This window comes from Camellia sinensis, chromosome 7 (assembly GCF_055761805.1).
Source record: "Camellia sinensis isolate YWXY chromosome 7, ASM5576180v1, whole genome shotgun sequence".
NCBI lineage: Eukaryota > Viridiplantae > Streptophyta > Magnoliopsida > Ericales > Theaceae > Camellia > Camellia sinensis.
The window spans coordinates 28,957,157-28,974,825 of record NC_138967.1 but is presented as its reverse complement, the minus strand read 5'-3'; the positions used below and the strand labels follow the sequence as shown (position 1 = coordinate 28,974,825).

The 17,669-nt window shown below is 34.5% G+C and overlaps 1 protein-coding gene across 1 annotated transcript; it reads left to right on the top strand.

Moving 5' to 3' along the window:
- Positions 1-339: 339 nt before the first annotated feature.
- LOC114260734 (TNF receptor-associated factor homolog 1b) lies at positions 340-17,375 on the top strand. Its single transcript, XM_082877625.1, is given in 11 exon segments — positions 340-570; positions 1,171-1,384; positions 9,741-9,791; positions 9,794-9,851; positions 10,568-10,656; positions 10,750-10,818; positions 10,903-11,032; positions 11,719-11,877; positions 13,058-13,406; positions 15,782-15,894; positions 16,794-17,375. Coding segments are annotated over 10 exon segments (1,389 nt in total). The 5' UTR covers positions 340-570; positions 1,171-1,203; the 3' UTR covers positions 16,984-17,375.
- Positions 17,376-17,669: the final 294 nt, after the last annotated feature.

The window sequence follows — 17,669 nt, the reverse complement described above, 5'->3', positions numbered from 1 at the left end:
CATCTAAAAAATTAAAAAAAAAATTAAAAAATTCACTAAATACAAAAAATACAAAAATATAAAAATTTAGTACATTTTTTTATATTTTTATGTATTTATTAATTTTTTAAAATATTTTTTCACAAATTTTTTAACTTTTGAATACATCTAACTAAGATGCATATAAAAAAATTTAAAAAATATTTAAAATTTAAAAAAATTCACCAAAAACAAAAAAAATATGAAAATTAAAAAAAACAATTTTCAAAAAAATTTAATTCAAAAAACTCAAATCATACGAAACCATACGCGCATAATATTTTTCTATAATAGAATGAGGTGGGAAGGAGCAAGCTTTTGTTTTCATATCTCTCTTCTCAATTCAATCTGTTCTTCAGTAAAAACGCACAAAAATACAATAATTATTACGTAGATATATAAATAATTATTGTAATTTATTTTATTCCCTTCTCTGCCCTGTTGCTCCTTGGACCTTAAATCTCTATCTCTCCTCTTTCTCCTCTCTCTCTCTCTAGACCACAATTAGAGCTTCATCTCACCATTTACGAAGCTCCGTTTCGTTCTTTTCAGGTTTGTTTTCTCATTCGATCTATGCATTTTTACTGCTTGTGGTTTGACATTTGTGAATTGTTTCTTTGTATTCGCGATCGAGTTTGGGAGTTTTAGGGTTTTTTTTTTTTTTTGGGCGATCCTGATGGATTGTTCGGCTATCGATTGATGAGAGTTTCATCGAATTGGGTATATGCACATGGTTTTTTGTTTGTTGAGTTTCATCGAATTGGGTTAATTTTTAATCGTTTTTTGCGTGTTGAATTCGTTGTAGAGTTTGATTTTATGCGTAGTTCGAAAATTAAGAATTAGGGTTTATTGAATTTTTTTGTTTTTGGACGTGGGTTTTGGGTCTTTATCAATTTTGGAAGGTAGGTTTGAGAAATTATTGCTGAATTGAAAATGTGTGCACTTGAGGAGATCTTTCAATTGTTCTGAGAAAGGAGACATTTTTATATCAACTTATGGTTCATTTTTGGATAAGATATCATTATTGAGAAGGATGAAGATTCACATGCAGTTTTTATTTATTTATTTATTTTAATCTGTTGCTTTTGTTTTGTTTTGTTTTTTTTAAAACTTTTCTTCTAATGGTTTTTACTTCCTGACTAATATGTGAAGTTGAAGGGTGTGGAGGGAGCAGTGGAGTGGGAAATGGCTGGGACTGCGAGTGAGGAATCTGGAGTTGGAAGGTCTTTCGAGGAGATTTCAAGTGTGCAGCAGCGTTGCCAATCTGGGGAAGCATTGGTGGAATGGCAGTCCTCTGAGCAGTTGGAAAATGGAACCCCGTCAACTTCTCCCCCTTATTGGGACACTGATGACGACGATGACTGTGGTATGTTGTTTGTCCGCATCAATCTTTTGCACTCCATGTTTCTTTGTTATTTGCTTGTCCTTGTAAGGTGTTAAAAAACAATAATGAGAGCGATCATAGTTGTGATATGTATTTTTTTACTTGTTTTTGGTAGGGGTGTAAACCGTTCAGTATGGTCATTGTTAAGAGTATATTTAGCGCCGAACCGATCCTTTCGGTTTTTATGATTGAGAAATTAATATAGATCGTATGCTACTGTTCAGTTTTATTGGTTTTGTTGGTTTGATGTAGAATAGAAATTTATATGAAATATTGAAAAGTTTTATAGTAGATTTTAGAATTTTACATTGAAAATAAATGAAAAAAATATATGAAAATTGCTCTATAAATATTTTTCTCCTTAATTTTTATCACAAAAGTGTATTATATTAGTTACTTCTCAAATAATATTCAAGAAATTATAATATAAAAATATTTAAATATAATATTTGGTTGGTTCGGTTTGTATCGGTATAAAAAGTTTCAAAACTGAAGCAAACCGTATGTTATGAAAAATAGACCAAAAACTAAAATTTCAGTTGGTTTTATCAGTTTTTCTTACATCCCTAGTTATTGGTATTGGTATTGGTATTGGTATTGGGTTTGGGTTTGACTTGTTGAGTAATTTAGTAGGGAATCAAAGCTGAATATATTGTTCACTGAAATTCTTGTACATTTTGCTGTTTCTGTACTTGGTGTGATGTGAAGTTTTGAGGTAAGAATTGGCAAACTTGTGGAGAATCATGCTTGGTTGTGGGAGACCAGACCGTATAATAGCTGGAGGTTCCATTAAGATCCAGTTTACAGTCACAAAGCCAGTTTTGATCTGCAAGTAGCTAGTTCTTGTAAATTATGTCTGGTCATGCTAGATAGCCCTCGTCATCCATGTTATTGGAGTTTCTCATTCTGACATAATAGAGAAGTAACGATAAACAAACAAACGAACATAAAAGTTATGAAACCTAATTTTGATAGAGGGAGAAATCTAAAAGTTTATTGCAAGTGTTGGCTGAGGTAGATAATGTTTCAAGGAAAAAAAGGGTTTATGCCAAGGTAGTGACTGATGCAACTGAATTGTCTTTCATTTTGTTCACATCCTTAAAGTGATCAAAGTGAATGTTTAACATTTTTTTGCTACATGCAAAATATGGTTTTCTTTAAAGCTACCTTTATTCCTAGAAGTTTGTCCATGTCTTCATGATCTGAAGCTTGGAAAACAGGCTAGTGCTGACGGAGACCAAACTAAGGTGCCTTTTCTAGCAAGTTGCCTGCTAAAGATGGGTAATTGTAAACTGCTAACAATTATTGTGGGAAAAATCATACACGAGTGAATTTTAGATGGAATTTTCTTGGTACTCAGACCTGCGTAACCACCGTGTGCATATTTGACCCCTTCACGCAGCTGCTTGTGTCAAAATTCTGGGTGGTGGTGAATTAAATATTTGTTAATATCTGATGTATGTTTTAAATGTAGACAAGATTGGGATTAAATTAGATGAGTACTATCCTTGGTGCTTTTGTTTATATACAAGCTGTCATGCTTCAAGGGATGTTAGCTGTTAGTCAAATGTTTACCTAATAAGCTATAGGTGAGGGGCTATGGTACATGAACTTTTTCTAAATGTATGAAGTATCCGTGTCGGACACTTACTTACACTTGGGTAAGGATATGTGCACTATGGCTCTTTGTAACAAATGCTAAAAACCATATTTTTTCCAACTATTTTTATCTTTAGTGGTTTTTTTTTTTTTTAATTTATAATTTTTTTATCAAAAGTTACGCTTTTCTGGTCCTAGTTTAGATAAGTTCCTTGAAGACCGAAAAACCATTTTTTTGCCTTTTTTTTTCCTTCTTCAGTGGACATGTTGAAATTTATTTTTTATTTTTAGGGTGTTCTAGTCTTGTAGGAACTTAAAAGTGAACTTTTTTGGAGAAAAATACAGAAAGTTCAATAAAAAACAAAGAGAAGTTAACAAAAATGTTGCTAAAAAAAGCAATTGCCAACACCCTAAGGGGTTGACTTGGTGGTAAGGCCTTGGGTCTTGGAGTGTACTCCCTCCAAGGTTCAAGGATTGAAACTTCTTAGGTGACAATTCGTTGGGGCCATCGGACTAGGGGAAAACCCTGGAATTAACAGGGGTGCACTTGTGAAAAACTCTTTGTTGAGGGCCTGTGCATCCGTGGGGATTGGTCAGGCTTTGATCCGGAGGACACCCCAGCGCCAATCAAAAAATTAAAAAAAATAAAATAAAGAAGCAATTGCTAAAGCAGCCTAGCAAGCATCCTAGCAAGCATCCTTAGTAATTTAAGTTTACCTTAAAACTATTCATGAAACTTCCATATTATACATGGATTGGTCTATGGCATCTTGTGAACACCATTTATCCTAAAAAAATAAAATTATGTTAAGAAATATGAATTTTTTTGCAGTGTTCCTTTGTCCTCTGACATGAGAATAAAATGAATAAAAATTGAGACGATACCTACACTAATGTTCAGAATCCATACCAGCCAAGATACCATTTTGTTCATTGGTACAGTAATTACCAGTACTGTTAAGTTTTCGGATACCATTTCAAATTTATAGCCACATATATTATATATGTATTTAAAAAAAAATGCTACCTAACACTAAATAACTTTTGGATAACATAAACATTTATCAAGCACAAATATATATGCAAAAAGAGGCTTCAAAACATCTAATAATAAATTCCAAATACCTCAAAAGGGCTAAAACACGTACCATCTCCATATATATGTTTTAAAAGAAAATATTCTTTCCTATTATGTTATTAGTATATATATGTAGTAAATGGTCACTAATTAGATTATATACAAACGTGTAAACTGCTATCTGAAACATCGAGGCTTTGTTTGGTTTCAATTTCATAATCAGATTTTCAAAGTTTTTCTAAAAACATAAAATTAGTTTGACAAAAATAAATACCAAAAAGATGTTTTAATATTTTAAATTATTTTTGCCCTCAAAATGTAGAACCATATGAAAATGATGAGTGTTTATTTATTTATTATTATTATTTCACTAAACTAGTTTTTAGTTTTGTCAATTTTTTTCAGAAAACAAATTCTAAAAACCAAACCAAACCAAACAAAGCCCGAATTTTTGAGATACCGGCTGAAAACTTCCAGTATGGCCAAAACTCGCCGATATTGTCCAAGAGAGGTGTGGCGAAATTACACTGCTTTTATACCGGTTTCTTTGCAAAATGGTATATACTGGCTGGTATGGAACGGTATCAAAACCTTGCTTGCAGTTGACACTTGTATATGCAACATAGGTGGACGGAAATATATATATATATATATATATATATGTATTATAGAATGTCTTGGTCTCTTTTAGAATGTCTTGACCTCAAAGCAATTTTTATGAATGAATATAATTTATTAAAAAGATTCATGCAAACAAATGTAACCTATCAAATAATTTCTTACTATATTGATAATTTGAGATAATAAGTCATAAATGCATTTATGATAAAAAGAAAGAATAGGTTGTTTTTGTTTTTAATTTATTGTCATGTCCTCCTAGTAACATAAAAAAAAAAGGCAAAGCAATGCAGAAGATTCCTATTAGAGTGAGGTATGGGGAGGGCAAGGTGTCAGCATCCTTACTTATATTTTCCAATTGCATCTTTCCTTATTTTTTGAAATCTTTCTCGTGTTAGTGTTTGTATTCTATAATATTTGTGTCCCGTGTTCATATATATTCTTTCTATATAGTGGTAAAGAAGATTTGGAATGAGACTAGCCATAGTTGCAATAATGGTGCAATAAGAGAGTCAAAGTGTTTCAGTTGATGTTGGCTACCCTAGAAGCTCTTGTAGTTATCATAGATCCGCTATATTTATTTATTTATTATTTTTACATGATTGAACGAGTGACTTGTAATTTAGTTTTGTGAAATTACTTGCCTTTATTGGAGATGGTCTACTAAAAGCACTCTATGTTCCTCAAATTTTCTCTCCCCATAAAACTAGTTACACCACTGAAATTTTTGTCTTCCTAAATCTCCCTCTTCCTAAAAAAACTAGTCATACCACCATATTATGATAGATTATTTTCCACAAGTTATCTTACTTATTATAACAACTTTTCAATGACGTTCTCCGCAGGTGAGCTCCCAACCATTTGGGTTTAAGTAGCACAAATAAGGAACAATATGGGTATGCCGTAGATCACCCATTCATGAAGCGGGAGCGGGAGCGGGAGAGCGAGAGCGAGAACATCCTTTGTGAAAATATCTTGAGAGAAGGAGCATCTTTAGAGCGTTTATATTTTTATTTTAAGATATACATTTACATAAATATATAAAATAATTATACTTGGTATTGACAAAGAAAAATACAATTCATATAAAATGGGTACAATCCTCCATGGGTTACACCAATTATAATGGTGATGACTTGGCCTAATAACCTTGAGGTTATGGGTTCAAGTCTTGGGACCATCACTTTGTGCATTATGCCAAAGGTTAGGTGTGTACTCAATCTTTCCTCTCCCAAGCACGGTAATGTGTTCTAATTGGGTGTTGTTTTTTATCTTTTGATTAGTGTGTAGGGATTGTTGTAATCCAACGTCTATAGTATGTTGACGAGTGTCCTCATGGGACTTGCACCTTTTAGTTGAACCAATTGTTTGATCTAACTTGTCAAAACGGGTGGACCCTTTTTGTTGGCATGGCCCATATTGTAAAATGGGTTAAGCCCCATAGTTTTAGTGGGACCCACATCTCTTTGAAGGCTTCAACCATCTTGACTTTGATTAATCATGAACAATTTGTTTGTCTTGATCAATCGAGCGGTGACTAAATCACTACAAAATTTTGGTGTATGCCATACCATAGCTTCGCCGACCCCATTTAATGGGACTTAAAGCTTGGTTTGGTTATACCATACCATAGCTACATATTGCTCTCATGTGCAGGATCTGCTATGTTGTTTCTATATTATTCTCCTACCTTATGTGGAATGAAACACTATCTGAAACCATTATTGGGGGGCAGTCTTATGAAGATAGATTTTAGGTCTTCATTACAGTAACCATTTTCAGTTTTTTCCTATCCAAACCAAACCAATCCAAGCCTTAAGTCCCATCAACTGGGGTTAGCTATATGAATCCTTCTTTTCCACTCGACTCTATCCAATGCCATTTCATTAGTCAAATTAAGGAGATTTATATCTTTATTTACTACACTATCCACATCAATCTAGGTCTACCCTTTCCCCTAACACTACCATCTACCGTCATTGTATCGCATCTCTTTATTACTGCCTTTGTTGGTGTCCATTGTATATGACCAAACAATCTCAATTTATTCTTTGTCAACTTATCTTCTATCGGTACTACTCCTACCCATGCTTGAATATACTCATTCTTAACTCTGTCTTTTCTAGTCTTGCCACACATCCATCTTAGCATCCTCATCTTAGTAACACTCATCTTATCCACATGTTTCTTAGTTGCCCAACATTTCATCCCATACAACATCGCCGGTCTAATAGCCGTTCAATATAACTTCTCTTTTAATCTAATGAGTACTCGTTTATCGCACAGTACTCCAGACGCACTTCTTCATTTAAGCCACCCCGTCTTAATCCTGTGGTCCACATCCGTTGCAGTCTCCCCAATCGTTGAGATGATCGATCCTAAATACGGAAAATGCTCACTCTTAGGTAGTTCTTGGTTCTCAATATTCACTTCTTCTCTGCTTCCATTGTGACTGTTACTAAAATTACACAATACATATACTTTGTCAAATCTCCAACTTAGTGTTAACTCCTTCTCTAGTCTTATCCACTAACCCGATGTCATCTACAAAAAACATACACTATGGCACATCATCCTGAATATTGCACATCAACTCATTTATAACTAAAGTGAAAAGATAAGAACTTAAGGTTGATCTTTGGTGTAACCTTACAGTAATTAGAAATTCACTCGTTTCTCCAGCAGGCGATCTAATAGTGGTCACCACACCTTCATACATATCCCTAATCACATCAATGTAACCTTTTGTCACCCCTTTCTTCTCTAATACCCATCATATTATATCCCCCAGGCACTCTATCATATGCTTTCTCAAGATCAATAAAAATCATATGAATGCCTTTTTTATGTTCTCTATACTTTTCTGTTATTCTCCTGAAAAGATAGATCGTTTCTATTGTTGACCTACTAGGCATAAACCCAAATTGATTCTCTGACACCTTTGTTATATCTCGCAATCGACGTTCCATCACTCTCTTCCGTACTTTCATTGTGTGATACATTAACTTGATTCCTCTATAATTGTTGCAAGTCTGGACATCTCCTTTATTCTTATATATTGGCACTAAAATACTCTTTCTCCACTCTGGCATTTTCCTAGTTAATAAAAATCTTGCTAAATAACCTAGTTAACCAAACAATCCCTTTCTTACCCAAACATTTTCACACTTCAATAGGTGTATCATCGGGTCCTAAATTCTTATTCAATTTCATCTTCTTAAGCGCAAACTCCACTTCAAAGTCCCTAATCCTACGATGGAACCTATAGTTTGGTTTTCCTTATTACTGTCTACTTCCTTCTTTTTTGACCTACATTCATGTTTCTTATGTAACAGTTTCTCATTTAACAATTTCTCAAAGTAGTTGTTCCACCTCTTCTTAATCGTTTTATCCTTCACCACCACCGTAGAGTCTTCACCTTTGATGCACTTAACCTGATTAAAATCTCTTATTTTCCTCTCTTATCTTAGTAAGCTTGTATATATCTTCTTCTCTCCCTCCTTATTATCTAGTCTAGTGTATAGGTCATCATAGGCTTTCAACTTAGTCTCTCTTACTACTTTTTTGATCTCCTTATTGGCCAATCTGTAGCGCTTAAGGTTTTCTTCAGTTCTATCATTCTCCCACTTTTTAAAACTCTCTTTTTTTGTCTTTATTACTGCTTTGACCTTCTCCCTCCACGACCGAGTTTCCCTAAAGTTGGGTCCTTTTCTTTTCAACTCTCCAAGAACTTCTCTTGAGATTCTCCTCATACAATTGGCCATCGAGTTGCATATAGTGTTAGTATCATGGCCTAAGTACCTTCTTTATCCATTCTATTCTTAAATGTGTCTGGTTTATCCCCTTTTAGGTCTCACCATCTAGTCCTGCGACGCCTACTATCTTTTCGAGCTTGGTATTGCCCTTTAAAGTATAAATCTAGTACCACAATTCTATGTTGAGACATCAAGCTCTCTCCAGGAATCACCTTACAATCGCTGCATTTTAGATTGTCCCTTTTTCTTACTAGAAAGTAATCTATTTGGCTCCTAATTGACTTACTCTTGAAAGTTATCAAATGTTCCTCTCTCCTTATACATAGTATTGGCTGTCATTTGGTTAGAAGCCAACGCAAAATCTAAAATACTTTCCAATGTTCCTCTCTCATTTCTATCACCAAAACTATACCCACTATGTGCCCTCTCATAACCTAGTTTATCTACTCTTATATGGCCATTGAAATCACCACCTATAACTAGGTTCTTTCTTACGGGTATTTCTTGTAATACCTCATCCATTTAGTCCCAAAAAACTCTCTTAGTCGATCTAATCCTACTTGAGGGGTATATGCACTAATAACATTCACTATATTCTCTGCAATAACTAGTTTAACTAACATAATCTTATTACCTTTCCTAATGACCACAACTACATTTTCTACAAGACTTTTGACAACTATTATTCCTACCCTATTTCGTGTCTATCCTTACTACTATAATATAGCTTAAAACCGGTATCCTCTATTTCCCGAGTTTTCTCACTCGTCCACGTAGTTTCTTGTACGCAAGTTATACTAACTCTCCTCCTAATCATGACATTTACCAATTTCATAGTCTTACCAGTTAAAGTTCCTATATTTCTTGTGACTATCCTAAACCTATAATCTTAGACTAGCTTCTTTATCCGCGCTCGTCTAGAAAAATGCAGAAACCTTTGGCCATTTTTCATTGCACCTAGGCGTTGATACGGCGTTCCTTGCTCACTTTTCGAAACACCCGGAGGCAGGCGCAATGTGTCACTTAAAGGGAACGACCTACCATTTAATCGGTTTAAAGTATTAGGCTTCATGTCATAAAGGATCCGAGCGGCTTTTTTACGTGTTGATTGTCGGCTACTAACACACAACCCTCCTCCTTTGCCGGGGCTTGGGACCGGCGGAGTTGTTAAGCAACCCCGGCGGAGTTAGTTTTTCCGATCGAATGCTTTTAATCTGTCATATCTGCTTTGGCACATGATGCATCTGTTATGTGTTTAACTTAAACTTGCTATTTTATTACTTTGCAGGACCAAAACCTTCTGAGTTATATGGAAAGTATACATGGAAGATAGATAAATTTCACAGATTAACAAGCGAGAACTTCGTAGTAATGCATTTGAGGTCGGCGGCTACAGATGGTTTGTAAAACATGCATTTTCCTTTGTGCTTATTTGGTTTATTTTTATGGTTGCTGTTATCATTATTAAAGAACTCATTTTTGGAATACAATATTATTATTGTTATGTACTTCAACTGTACCATTCTTTAGTGGTATCTTTTACAAAAAGAAATCAGTGTTATTCACTGTATTGTATGGATGTATTTTATGCAGATTGGTACTTTCATGCTTGCGGTATGCGAACATGCATGTGATTTTCCAATCAGTAGTTCTGGTTGAAAAGAATATCCCATGTGCTGGGTTGGCATTAGAGCTTTTACTAGTTCTGAATATGCACAGAAGTTGTTTGATAGATATTGTCAGATTGAATTGGAATTTTGTTATGTTGATTAAATTTAAGAGGGGATGCCTACATGTTATGACAAATCAACATGACCTCAGGTCCACAGCCACATCACATTTTGGATATCTTATTTGGTTAGGTTTGTAGTATCTTTGAAAAATGCTTGGCTGAAATTGAAATTCGACCTACTTGTTCAATCATTCATCAGCCCCGAAAAATTTGTGCAATTTCAATTTTCAAAGAGTAAGAATATTTTTCTCATAGCCATTTGACCACTGTGCCCTTCTCCTTGTTATATGTGGGCATGCTGAGGGTTGTGAGATCAATGATTATGGTGTGGAAAACTGCTTCACGTTGTATGTTCTAATTGAAACTTCTTCCTATGGCTGCAGGTACATTTTAATATACCCTCAAGGTTGTGATGTCTGCAATCATCTTTCTTTGTTTCTCTGTGTGGCTCATCCTGACAAGCTTCTTCCAGGTTTGCTAATACATAATTATTTATAATTTGTCTTGATAATCAATTTTCGTCCTTTTCTAGTTGATCTCACTTTTTTCTTGTTGGTTAAACCAGGATGGACTCATTTTGCACAGTTCACTATAGCTGTGGTGAATAAAGATCCTAAGAAATCCAAATATTCTGGTTGGTTGGATATGTATTGGCAAACTTTGCGGAGTTTCTGGTTCTAATTAGTTCAGCACTAATGACTTATAATTGAATTCGCAGATACGTTACATCGATTCTGGAAGAAAGAGCATGATTGGGGATGGAAAAAATTTATGGAGCTATCTAAAGTGTTAGATGGGTTTATTGATGCTGATACTCTCATTATTAAAGCTCAAGTCCAAGTCATCAGGTCTTTTATGAGTCATCTTAATAAATCATGTTATTCTGTTTTGGAACCAATGAAATATGATTTGGGATAATATTCCTCGTCTATTAACTATGGCTTAGGAATTCTTATGCTGCTGAGAATGGGTTAATGTTCTTTTTCTTCCCTAAATCTTCCCACTTGACCTCTTTGAGGCCCCGGCATAAGCACTCTCTCTACTTGGCATTCTTCCCCCTTTTTTGCCCCGAGCGACAGATTCAGTCTAGGCTGTGCTCATTTATTCAGAAAGAGATTTTAACCCTCCCTTTCTACACTAGGCATGATCTCGAACCACATTTCTTTTCAGCCCTTGAACCAGAGGGGTTATGTGTAAGTTTGGTTCTAAGATAAGCCACTAAGCTATTTCGGACAGTCTTCTTGGAACTTCTTGGACCAAGATATGCTTTTGGTTTGTGTTTAACCATTTTCATATTTCTATTACTAAGAAACAAAGAATCATAAAACTTTCATCTCCCGTAATGCTTTTGCTTTTACAACTATGATTGAGAACTGCTATCCCACTCTTTGAGTAATTATTTTTCCAGCAGAGTTATTTTTCCTTCCTATAGGTTTCATTCTTGCTATAGTGATCAAGTGGTTCTGTTATTACTAGTGTTAGTAAGGGTTAATCATTGTGATTACTGATTCCAAGTAATACTTTTGGTTTGTAGGGAGAGAGCAGACCGTCCCTTTCGCTGCCTTGATTGTCAGTATAGGAGAGAACTTGTTCGGGTATATTTGACAAATGTAGAGCAAATTTGTCGCCGTTTTGTGGAAGAAAGAAGAAGCAAGCTTGGGAAATTGATAGAAGATGAAGCTAGATGGTCAAGGTAGAGTTTATCTGCTTTTGTAATTGTTACATATTAATGACATATTCTTTCATGAAAGAGAGGATATTTTGAGACTTCCAATATTAATAATATCTTTAGTTCTTATGGCTCTTGGTTTTGACGTTCTTTTCTATTTTTGTTGTTTTGGGTTAATCAACAGAAATGTGGGCTTTTTATTTTCAGATCTTTAAACCTGCTTAAGTGGAGTGACATCTTATGGTTTCAATCCTTTAAATTTAATGTTCGTTGGTTATAGGCTACAGTCCTAAAAATTTATTCTTTTCTATTTTCTTTCTTCCTTCTTTGTCTGCTTAAAGCTTGTTAACTTTGTGTCTGTTATGCTTCATCTTTTTGTTTTCTCATGTGATCTGGTTTTACACCATTTTCAGTCAGTGTATTATTAATTCCAGAATAACAGATAACTTGTGATGGCTGCAGCTTTTGTGCTTTCTGGGTAGGGATTGACCAAAATGCTAGGCGCCGTATGTCCAGGGAGAAAACAGATGCAATTTTGAGAGTTGTGGTGAAGAGAAATGTGGGCTTTTTATTTTCAGATCATTAAAACTGCTTAAGTGGAGTGACATCTTATGGTTTCAATTCTTTAAATTTAATGTTCGTTGGTTATAGGCTACAGTCCTAAAAATTTATTCTTTTCTATTTTCTTTCTTCCTTCTTTGTCTGTTTAAAGCTTGTTAACTTTGCGTCTGTTATGCTTCATCTTTTTGTTTTCTCATGTGATCTGGTTCTACACCATTTTCAGTCAGTGTATTATTAATTCCAGAATAACAGATAACTTGTGATGGCTGCAGCTTTTGTGCTTTCTGGGTAGGGATTGACCAAAATGCTAGGCGCCGTATGTCCAGGGAGGAAACAGATGCAATTTTGAGAGTTGTGGTGAAGAGAAATGTGGGCTTTTTATTTTCAGATCATTAAAACTGCTTAAGTGGAGTGACATCTTATGGTTTCAATTCTTTAAATTTAATGTTCGTTGGTTATAGGCTACAGTCCTAAAAATTTATTCTTTTCTGTTTTCTTTCTTCCTTCTTTGTCTGTTTAAAGCTTGTTAACTTTGTGTCTGTTATGCTTCATCTTTTTGTTTTCTCATGTGATCTGGTTTTACACCATTTTCAGTCAGTGTATTATTAATTCCAGAATAACAGATAACTTGTGATGGCTGCAGCTTTTGTGCTTTCTGGGTAGGGATTGACCAAAATGCTAGGCGCCGTATGTCCAGGGAGAAAACAGATGCAATTTTGAGAGTTGTGGTGAAGAACTTCTTTATAGAAAAGGAAGTAACCTCTACCTTGGTAATGGATTCCCTGTACAGTGGACTGAAGGCTCTTGAAGGCCAGACCAAGAGCAAGAAAGGTAGGGGGAAATTACTGGATGCAGAAGAATTGCCGGTTCCTATTGTTCGCATAGAGAAAGATATATTTGTTTTGGTGGATGATGTGTTACTACTACTTGAGAGGGCTGCCTTGGAACCCTTGCCTCCAAAGGATGATAAGGGTCGTCAGAACCGTACAAAGGTGAGCTTAGTGAACATGGTGTTAAAATTTATGGAATCATGTAATTGTTTTTGTTTTTTTGTCTTTCAAGTGTACAAAACATTTATTGATTAAAAACTGCCTACTTTTTTTACTTGTCAAAATAGTAGTTAAAAACTGAGGGTGTAACTTTTGATATGAACCATTGGTGCTGCATATGTTTAACGCATCTGATAAATTGTGTCATTATTTTTGGGTAAGAAATTTCATCCATTTCCTCTTTTATTATGTGTTGTAGTTAGTGTGGATACTTGGGTGCACTCAACGCTTTGTTTCATGTTAATGTGTCAACACTGTAGTTTCCCATAGAGGTCTTCCATAGTAGTCTTTATTTCTCGTAGATCATGTCTGAAATGAAGTTTACACTTTGATTTTGGTTAACGCACAGTGAACCATAGATAATAACACTCAACGCTTAGGTCAAGCAGTCTTGTACATTAATATTACCAGGTGTGAAGCCTGGGTTTGAGTCTTATTGCTGTGAATGCAACTTCCCTTCCCCTATTGCCCTTCCTTATCTTGACCAAAAAAAAGAAAAAGAAAAAGAAAACATATTGATATCTATTGGCTCATAATCATTTTGCTTGATCATGCTTTCACTGACTCCGGGATCTTGTGCAATTCTTTGATTTATATTTGCATTTATATTTTTTTGGGTCTAAGAAAATGAAGCGATGATATGTTGGAAGCTTGCCTAGTAGCTTTAGTTGTATATTTTTGCCACCCCCAAAGGGGTGGTTGCATGGTTCAAGTCTTGATTGGGACATGGGTACAACCAAAAATTTAAAAAAGTCCCAAAACTACAAGATTAATTTATGTTATTTGACATTTTAGGTTTTTTGAGGCAATAATTCCTTGAAAATATAATCCACTCTATTTATCTTCTGCATACATACCAATTAATTGAGAGTTGTTTACTAGCTAAAACTTTAGGCTTTAAATTTATCTCCAGCTTATTCTTAAAGCATCTCCTGCCCCACTCAAAGAATAAGCTGTTTTCTGACTTCCACAAAGCTATAAGCTATAAGCTATAAGCTAAACCAAACACATCAAAATAGCTTAAATTAAGCTGAAAGCTGAAATAAGCTGAAATTAAGCTGTACCAAACACGACCATTATGTGACATTGTGCTGTTGGAGATTAAGTGGTATTAATTATTGAGAAATGTAGATTGACAATGTGATAATAGTTGATGAAGTTGTATAAAGTATTGACAAGACATTGTGTTAGTGTCGATAAGATGAAGACATTAAGACGATGTTAAGAGAGAAGTACTCCAGTTGAAAGGGGTTTAAAATTAGTAGAAATAAAACTAAATATTCTAGATTGTGCATTTATGCTGCTGTTATGTGACTTATCTGTTACCTGAGCACATTATTATAATTTATAACAAATACAAAGAAGGGTGTTATTTACGAAATGTGCCATATCTCATGTAGCAGAAGATTGAAATTTGATAGATTGAATGCGCTATATCTCATGTAGCAGAAGATTGAAATTTGATAGATCCCTGCTTATTAGATAATGTTGCAGATGTAAGGTTTTTGAATAAAAGATGGAGTTTGAGAAAAATATAAGAAATTTTAAATTCCAAATTATTGCATAATCTGTGATGAAGGTAAAAACAAACAGAAGTAGAAAATGGGAAATTTCTTTTTAGATCATTATGGTTCACTTTATGAGATGGTGGTGACAGGGATGACGAGATGCGATTTTTATCCAAGTGTTAAAACAGTGGGCGGAACTATGACAAGGATATTTTAGTATTCAGTGGAGGATATGGCTTTTAGATGGAATTGAATGCCTAAAACATGTTCATTCTTATCCCTTCTTGTTGACATTAAGGCCTTTCTTTTTCTGTTACTGCATATGGGCAAAAGAGTTGTCTGGGAGAATTTGCTTTACTGTTAACAGAATTTGCTTTACTGACAGAATTTCCTATTGTCTCTGTAATTGGTCAGTGGTTCAGGAACTTAAGAAACGTTCATCTATGTCCTTAACAGAAGTAATTTTGATTACTGCTGAATATAGTCGTACAATATGCTCTTTGATGCACATACTACCGATGAATATAGTAGGTACAATATACTCTATATGAATTTAAGCAATCAGTATCTTGGTTGTATTGATGCACTGTTGACAAGTAAAATCATTGAAGGACATGTACTCTACTCATGAATAAGTAATAGCATATTCATCTTTTTGGGTTACTTTTAAAATATCTGGAAAATTTGATGACATAATTTTTTGAATGTTGAGTTCTTACTTATGCTTGCATGTTTGTGCCAATATTTTAATATTTTCTCAACATATTTAACTGTTTACTCATTCACTGGTTCTGCGATTCTTGCTTGTAGGATGGGGGTTCTGGTGAGGACTTCAACAAGGACTCCATCGAGCGTGATGAAAGGCGTCTTACTGAAGTAGGTCGTAGGACCATTGAAATATTTGTCCTAGCCCATATATTCAGGTAACCCGTCAATCTAATACTATGGAGATAAATGTAGTTAGACAGCAGTTGATTACTTTGATTGTGCTTCTTCAAGTTTTATAATCTTGGAAATTATAAATGCAAATTACACTCACTTCCTTTAAGGTTTATATATATACACACACACACTAGCTAGCAGTACATTTGTTTACTTTTTTGATAATATTACTGCAGTCTCGTTGGTTACTAATCACGTACCCCAGATGAGAGTAGGAAGGTGCCAAGTTCAGTAAAGTTCTTTTCTTATTTAACTTGGGCCCTTTTCCCCAAAAAGTGATAAAGCTGGTGCTAAAAATCTTATTTCCATTTCAACTAACATTTAAGTTCTCTCTAGATAAATGATAACTTCATAGCGTTTTATTTTTTAATTTGAGTGTCAACTGATTGAGGGAGGTATGACTCTTGGTCTTTCAAATTGTCAAAATATGATTCTTCTTCTACTTTGAGAAGTGGATAATTTGTGTTTTTTGGTGAGAGGTAACTACATTAATTGAGGTAAATTGGTGTTTTAGATGATGCCTTTCTTTTTTTGTTTTTTGTTGTTTTTTTTTCATTTTTTGGAATGATCAAACATTTTTGTGGTTTTCCATATTTTTCCTCATTTGTTTGTAGTGAAGTATTATGTGTCTGAACAAGAGAGAGAAAAAAAGAATGTTATGTGAATGAAGTGGCGTTTTTAATTAAGTTAGTGATTGTTTGATATTTACATGTTAAAACTTAACTATATCCTATGGCTGATACTATAACACTATTGGAATCTTGGGACTGATTTGTTATTGTATGATTTTAGTGTTGCAATCTTCTATGTGGTGAATTAATCCAACCTCTGTTTTCAATTTTCCATTTATATATACTCTTATTTTCCCTTATTGTTTTAGCAGTAAAATTGAAGTTGCATATAACGAGGCTGTTGCTTTGAAAAGGCAAGAGTAGCTCATGCGTGAAGAGGCAGCCTGGCTGGCTGAAACTGAGCAGAAAGCAAAACGCGGTGCTGCTGTAAAGGAAAAGAAGTTAAAGAAAAAGAAGTTGAACCATGGTGTCCTTCATGTCGATGGTGGTACAACCTAAGAAACACGGTCTTTTTGGATAAAGATAGATGGAACGCCAACCTTTAGAGTGCAAAAGATACCCGTGAACGTACTCTCCAACAAGCTATCATAAAAATAACCTATCTGTTACCAAGAAACAAGAACTTTACCGTGTGTTATTATGTTTGAGAATGACTCAAAACATTGCAGTAAGATTTTGTACTTGCCTCTTTTCCCCATTTTGTGCCATTTTCAAATGTGCAAGAAGCCAAGTTCCTTGCTTCTTCTGAAACAATATCTGATAGCAGTCCTATCCCATTGGCTTCTTGTTCATTTATACCCTTCAATGAAGCAATGAATTTGCTAGACAAACCAAAATTACTTTCAGGTTCATTAAGGAAAACATCTGAAAAAAGAAAAAAGTATTGAAAAGTGAGTCTTGTATTATATTAATTGTTCATCTGTTAATGATCATATATATAGTAATGCTTCTCAAACTAAATACACATACCCTCATGATTAGGACTCCCAAATAATGTCTCTCTCTTTAAGTAGTAGCCTGTACCTGAACATGCAGGACCTCTTAACCCATCCATGCCTTGCCACATTGTCAGAAATTAAGTTTGAGTATTAATCGTTTTGCTATCAAAAAATTACAAAACTTAAAGGCTTGCTTTGGCTCCAGGCTATATTGTAATGGAAATACTAGGGAAAGTAATTGTTGAG